At 40.5% G+C, this 6,749-nt stretch overlaps 1 protein-coding gene across 2 annotated transcripts; it reads left to right on the top strand.

Moving 5' to 3' along the window:
- The first annotated feature begins 3,889 nt into the window (after positions 1-3,889).
- On the top strand, positions 3,890-5,537 carry LOC129530558 (protein FRG2-like-2). 2 transcript variants are annotated; one of them, XM_055377332.1, is made up of 4 exons: positions 3,890-4,067; positions 4,332-4,406; positions 4,636-4,713; positions 5,023-5,537. In XM_055377332.1, exons 1-4 carry the CDS (start codon positions 3,890-3,892, stop codon positions 5,535-5,537), a joined length of 846 nt encoding a protein of 281 aa, XP_055233307.1. The 2 variants fall into 2 exon arrangements, with proteins under 2 accessions (XP_055233307.1, XP_055233306.1); XM_055377331.1 differs by having other exon boundaries at positions 4,329-4,406.
- Positions 5,538-6,749: the final 1,212 nt, after the last annotated feature.

The following is a 6,749-nucleotide window of genomic DNA, read 5'->3' as shown; positions in this document are numbered from 1 at the left end:
CTCCCAAAGAGCTGGGAGTGTAGGCATGAGCCACCTTGCTTGGCCTATACCCTAAAAAATTAAAACGATCTTGCTTAATAAATTGATGTAAACATGGGAAGACCTAGAAGGTCACCGAAGTGTTAGGACATAAGTAAATACCTTGGAATATTAATATCCATCTGATGATGCTCTGAGCAAACATGTCCCACTTTAAAACAATACAAAACAGTGCTATTCTTCTGAGATATGATGTTAAAATTTTGTGCAAATAGGTAATATTTAAATTTTTATATATGAATAACGTTCATGCAGAAAGATGTGTACAAAGAAATCATGTAAGGTTCAATGAATTATTACAAAGTGAACACACGTGTGTAACCTAGAAATAGAACCAGCTTCACTAATGCCCTGGCAACCACTTTCTCTCTTTTTGCTCCCCCAAAGTCACTAAGATCTTAAGAGCTAACATTGTATATCAACTTTGTATTATTATACATGTTTTATTGCAGAAAATTTAAAACATACACAAAATAAAAGAAACAGTACAATAGGCCTGTTACCCAGGCTCAACAACAACTAACAACATGCCAATTTTATGTTATCTATACTTCAACTCATTTCCCACACAGATTTTATTATTTATTATTATTTTTTCTGATATAAAATGTGTGCTCATTGAAGGTAAAATCTTGGCTGAGCACAATGGCTTAAGCCTGTGTAATCCCATCACTTTGTAATGACAAGGCAGGAGGATCATTTGAGGTCAGGAGTTTGAGAGCAGCCTGGGCAGCATAGTGAGACCACATCTTTATTAATTTTTTTAAAATTAATCAGGCACGGTGGTGCACGACTGTAGTTCCAGCTACTTGGGATGTTGACATAGCAGGATCCCTTGATTCTAGGAGTTTGAGACTACAGTGAGTTGTGATTGTGCCACCTCACATCAGCCTGGGTGACAGAGTGAGACTCTGTCTGAAAAAAAAATAAAAGTTCAACCTTAACTAGCTTTTTACACATAAACACACCCATATAAACAATCCCTCTTTTAACAATAGAAGTACCAAATTAAAAATCATTAATGTGAACCTATTTTTAACTCAGACTTTATCTTTTAATAAGTTCCTTTTTATTTTTTTTTGGAGTAAGATGTGCACTCATTGAAAGGTCTAATCTTGGCTGGGCACAGTGGCTTACATTCGTAACCTCATCACTTTGGAAACCAGAGCTCAGGAGTTTGAGACCAGCCTAGGCAACACAAGAAGACCTCACTGGGGCAAGATAGTGAGACCTCATCTCTCCAACAATTTTTTAAAAGTTAGTTGGGCATAGTGGTGCACACTTGTAGTCACAGCAATTTGGGAGGCTGACGGGAGGATCACTGGAGTCTGGGAGGTCAAGGCTGCAGTGAGCTGTGATTGCACCACTGCACTCCATCCAGAGGGACAGAGTGAGGCTCTGTCAAAAAAAGGTACAATTTTAACTGTACGTGTTTGACACACGAACACATCCATATAAACAATCCCTCTCTTAAAAATAAAAGTACCCAATTTAACAGTTACTAATATTCATGGGAATTACCTAGAAATTTTTTGTTTGTTTTGGTTTGGATTTTTATTGAAAGGAGACACCTAGAAATGTTATTTAAAATCTAGATTTTGATAAAAATAAGCCTGAGTTTTTTCTTTTTTTGAGACGGAGTTTTGCTCTGTCACCCAGCTGGAGTGCAGTGTTATGATCTCGGCTCACTAAAACCTCTGCCTCCCAGGTTCAAGCAATCCTCCTGCCTCCCAACTAGCTGGGATTACAGGCGTGAGCCACCACATTCAGTTAATTTTTTTTTTTTGTATTTTTAGTATAGATGGGGTTTCCTTTTGTTGGCTAGGCTAGCCTTGAACTCCTGACCTAAGGTGATCCACCCGCCGTGGCCTCGCAAAGTGCTGGGATTACAGGCATGAGCCACCGTGCCCAACCAGGCCTGAGTTTTGCCTGAGAATTTCTCTTTCTAAGAAAGTACATCATATGGCAATTACAAGGTCTCTTTTATCTAAAATATATAGAATTTAATAAATAAAAATTTAAAAAATTTACCTGAGATTAAAGGACAAATCAAAACACATATGCAATATGTTGTCTGTAGGAGTATATTTTAACAGTGACATAAATTATTAATAATCACTAAATGTTATAATAATTTATTAACTAAAATGAACGAAATTCCTAATATGATATCTATGAAAATACATTCTTAGAGTAAAATATTCTCATATCTTGAGAGGGCACTGGTTAAAAACAGCAAAGATGTGGAAGTCGATGTCTTATCAAGTACTTACTATCAAGTAAGTAGCAGACTCCTCTTCACACCTTTTACAGAGTTATCCAAAAAGAAGTCATTTACACAAGAGCAGACAATTTTCCTAGCTTTCTATTGAGTTTATATGTTAATATTGTTAAAAAATTTAACTCAATTTTCTTATGAAATTACTTGACCAAATTTTATATGTTATATCATATCAAAATTTATTTAGATGTCAAATAAATTTTATAATATAATATTATAATACATAACAATATCATATTATGATAAGTTCCATTTACATTCAGACAATTTCACTAGGCAGTGTCTGTCTACCACTAATTCTTTTTTGGTTCCACTATTTGCACAGGCAGCACAGCTGGGAAAACACAGACTCACCCAACACAGTCTCTTCCCCGTGGCTTTCTCCTCCTCAAGGAATCAGTTCATCAGTCAATCAAGTCATTTGGGACTGGAGGCTGAGTACTCCCTAACATAGAAAGTTTCATTCCTGCATGCTTTCCTCAGCAGAGGGGGAGAGAAGAAGGTCCTTTTAGGGGACACTTGCTTGGACATAGACTAGGTTAGCTGGAGGGCTCTGACCAGCAGAGATAGACTCCGCCGCAGTAGGAAGGGATGAGGCAGCTATTCTGAACCTGGAGCTCCACCACACCTTGTCCCGTCTCACTGAGGCAATTTTGAGAGGCTGCCCCGGAATATGGTGGATGTTGAGAAATAATGTGGGCTTTGACGGGATTCAGGTGGTGGCTGCGGTGTGAAGACAGGAGCTGAATGTTCAGAATCTAGGCTGTTTCTCTTGTGATCAGTTGGGTTACCTGTTTGAGACCAAGTCCATTTTTACTAGGGAGGCTGAATAAATTGCACAGAACACAATGGCGCTCCCAGGATAACTGAGGAAGGAGGAAAGTTTTTCCACCTAGACTTTTTGCTACCTCAGGAATCAGGGGCTGATTAGGTTAGCACTGGCTCAACCTAATCAATTTAATTTTATTGCATTTGATCTAATTATCTTCCTCATTTTTAAGGTAGGAAGGGCCATTTCATTTGGTATGTATTTTTCTCTGCATTTTTATTTCATCATATATGTGTGGATCTAATACAATCAACCATAATTTGACATTTGCTGTTTCCAAGCATTTAAGAAATTATAATATCTATGCATACAATGTTAACACCATGTATAATAAATTTTCTTTCTGTGCAAAATATATAACATATGTCAATATAGGCATGTTTAATTGTGCATCTTGAAAGGTGAACAGGATCATAAATACTTCCAGGTAGGAACTGGGACAGAAATAGGATGAAATGATTCCCTGATCTTCTGGTACCTGTGCTCCCAGTTCTTTGTTTTCTTGACATTATGACAAGATCCTGAAAATGTCTCCCCTTAACTGTGTCTAGGTCCGCAGTAGAACTACAGCAAGAAACTTCTGATTGAGGCTCTAAGAAGTGGCAGGAATGAGAAAACTCCTCAGCCAATAAGAGTAAGCCACGCCCAGCCGAGGGACGTATAAAAGGCAGGTCTAGCAGAATAACCCACACTCTGCCTTTGGACGTGTGAGAGAGTGCACCTTTCACTTGAGCTTCAACATGGGAAAGGGAAATGAAGACCCCGATCTCCACTGCTCCTCCATCCAGAGCTCCACTGACCAGCCCCCTTTCCAACAGATCTCCTTTTCAGAAAAGGGCTCAGATGAGAAGAAACCATTCAAAGAAAAAGGCAAGACCACCTTCTCCCATTCCAGTGAGAAGCACACGCAAAGGCAAGGTAAGGCCTTGGGCTGCTCCTATGGAGGCTGGAAGGAGGGTTGGAATCAGGGATACTGAGCTATGTGTCTTTAGCAGGGTTTTATTTTGAGATTAGGGGATGTGAAATGGCTTAGTGCTCTCAGGGGACTTTGAGAAATGTGTTCACTCATGACACTGGCAGAAGAGCTTCACATGTAAGACTGATTCGCAAAATTGCATCAGAGATAGACTATGGGACTCTGCCTAGGGAGAGGTGAGTCATCTAAACTTTCTTTTGCAGCAGGATCGGAGCCCAATCCAAATAAGGAGAATTCTGAGGAAACCAAGCTCAAGGCCGGGAACAGCACTGCTGGATCAGGTAAGATTTGACTCTTTCAAAGTGAGAAGGGACAGGGCAGAAACACAGGCTCCCCTGGCAAGGAAACTGGGAGCTCCTTCGCAGCCAGGGCCGTACAGATCCTGGACACTGGAGAACAGAAGAGAGCTGGGGTTTGGTGGTAACCTCAGCTCCTGTGTGTCCAGGATGGACTAGGAATTTCAGGGTGTTCCGTTTGAGGCACTCTCTCAAACTCTCATTGTGTTCACAGAACCAGAGTGCAGCTCATATCGGGAAAACTGCAGGAAAAGAAAAATCAGTTCCAAGGATAGCTGCCAAGACACAGCAGGTAGAATCTTGGTGTTTGTTGTTGTTGCTGGTGGTGGTGGTTTTTTGTTTTTGGTTTGCCCCAAAAGGCAAATAATCAGGAAACTTACATGAGGCTTGAGCAGAAAGGGAATTACTTATTGACAAGTAAATTTTTGAGATCCTAGTACTCTGAGAATATCTGGGGACTCACAAGGGGTTCAGCTTCACTTCATTCCAGTGCTGAGACGGTCAGGAAGGAGTGGGAGAGACAAATGGGGTTCACCTGTGTGCACAGGGGGTTCTGGAAATGAGGGTCTGTGGGGAAAGCTCTCACATGCTTTCTTTGCAGGAAACTGTCCAGAAGAGGAGTGCAGCTTGACGTTGAATAAAAAATCAAGAGCCTCCACTGCTGTGCACCACAGTGAAATCCAGGAGACCTGTGATGCCCACCATAGGGGAAGTTCCAGGGATTGCACTGGGCTCAGCAAGCGGCATAGGTCTCGGGCCCTAGGAGACCAAACACCGTCACTTCGAAAAAGCTTGGTGACCTCTGTGCGAGCTATGTCGGAGGCTGTTTATCAAGACCTAGCCCAGGTGTGGGCACAGCAGATCCATTCTCCACTGACCTGTGAGCAGCTGACACTGCTCACTAGGCTCCGGGGGCCTCTGTGTGCCCAGGTGCAGACCTTGTATTCCATGGCCACCCAGGCAGCTTATGTCTTCCCTGCTGAGAGCTGGCTTGTCCCAGCCACACTGCCTGGTCCTGGGGATTCAGCCCTGGATAGAGAAGCCCATCCCTTCCCTGGGCAGGAGATAACTGAGCCTGTCAGTGGATCAGATGAGGCTAAGCTGGGAGCACCGTGACCCTATGCAGCAGAGATGCAGCTCTGGGAATGAGAACAAGGACCTGCTTCTTCTCAGATTCTTCCAGATGACCAACAGTGACAATTTTAGATGCACTGTGTTAATAAATGACAGAACCTGAAGAAGTCATAGGAAAGAAACTTGCGCGGTATACTCAGAATGGTGAGCCCTGAATTTTGCAGACCGCTAAGGCTATAGACAAATTTTATATTTCATGTTAGATATTTGATGCCTTTTGGAAGTCTGATGACAGTCGTGCATTTCTATATAATCAGAAAAGTATTAGATTGTAATCGTGAATTTGCATATTTTAGATTGTAGAAAAGTGAATATAAAATTATATGCTCTATTTTTTTTTTTTGAGACAGTCTTGCTATGTCACTCAGGCTGGAGTGCAGTGGCACAATCTTAGCTCACTGCAACCTCTGCTTCCTGGGTTCAAACAATTCTCATGCCTCAGCCTCCCAAGTAGCTGGGACTACAGGCATGTACTGCCATGCCTGGCTGATTTTTTTTTCTTGTATTGTTAGTAGAGTTTTGTCACATTGGCAAGGTTGGCCTCGGACTCAAGTGATCCACCAGCCTCCGCCTCCCAACGTGCTGGGGTTACAGGCATGAGCTGCTTTACCAAGAAATTACTTCTATTTTAATTCGGAAAAGGTTGTAGGCTCTCACTCTTCCAGCCTGAACACATGGAGTACTAATATCCACAAACCATTAATAGCACTCCCTGTGGGAAAATGTCTATACATTTTTACAGTTTGCATAGTAAAATTACTATGCAAGCTGTTTACTTTTAATATTTCTACATAAAATTTAAGTCAAGATATACTAAATGGTAAATGATTGTACTTATTTATTCATCTGTCTCATGTTTTATTTTATTTTAAACATCCTGAATTTATATTTTATTGTATTTCATACACTTCACTTGATTGCACTGTATTGCAGGATATGGAGATTTCATCACATACTACAGTACAGTGTATTTTGTTATATTTGACATATATTCTACTTGTATTTTGTACTGAGATCATACAATCTTTCATTATCTAAGTGTATTAATGACTTGTTTGATTGCTTTATAATTTCCATTTTATGTAATAATGAAATAAACATTAACATTGTTTGGAATTTTAAATTTCTTGCATCTGGAATTTGTATTTAATAAAGATGTGAAAAAGAGAATGTCTTAACTTCACTTCTGCATCA

Source organism: Gorilla gorilla, chromosome 23 (genome assembly GCF_029281585.2).
Source record: "Gorilla gorilla gorilla isolate KB3781 chromosome 23, NHGRI_mGorGor1-v2.1_pri, whole genome shotgun sequence".
Lineage (NCBI taxonomy): Eukaryota > Metazoa > Chordata > Mammalia > Primates > Hominidae > Gorilla > Gorilla gorilla.
The sequence above is the reverse complement of the archived record's forward strand: the minus strand, read 5'-3'. Positions and strand labels throughout refer to the sequence as shown.

Bases quoted from the DNA above. Each gene is read 5' to 3' on its own strand.
- LOC129530558 (XM_055377331.1), top strand. From the start codon at position 3,890: ATGGGAAAGGGAAATGAAGACCCCGATCTCCACTGCTCCTCCATCCAG. The intron at 4,068-4,328 runs GTAAGGCCTTGG...TTTCTTTTGCAG, and splicing joins GAAGCACACGCAAAGGCAAG to CAGGATCGGAGCCCAATCCA. The intron at 4,714-5,022 runs GTAGAATCTTGG...CTTTCTTTGCAG, and splicing joins TAGCTGCCAAGACACAGCAG to GAAACTGTCCAGAAGAGGAG.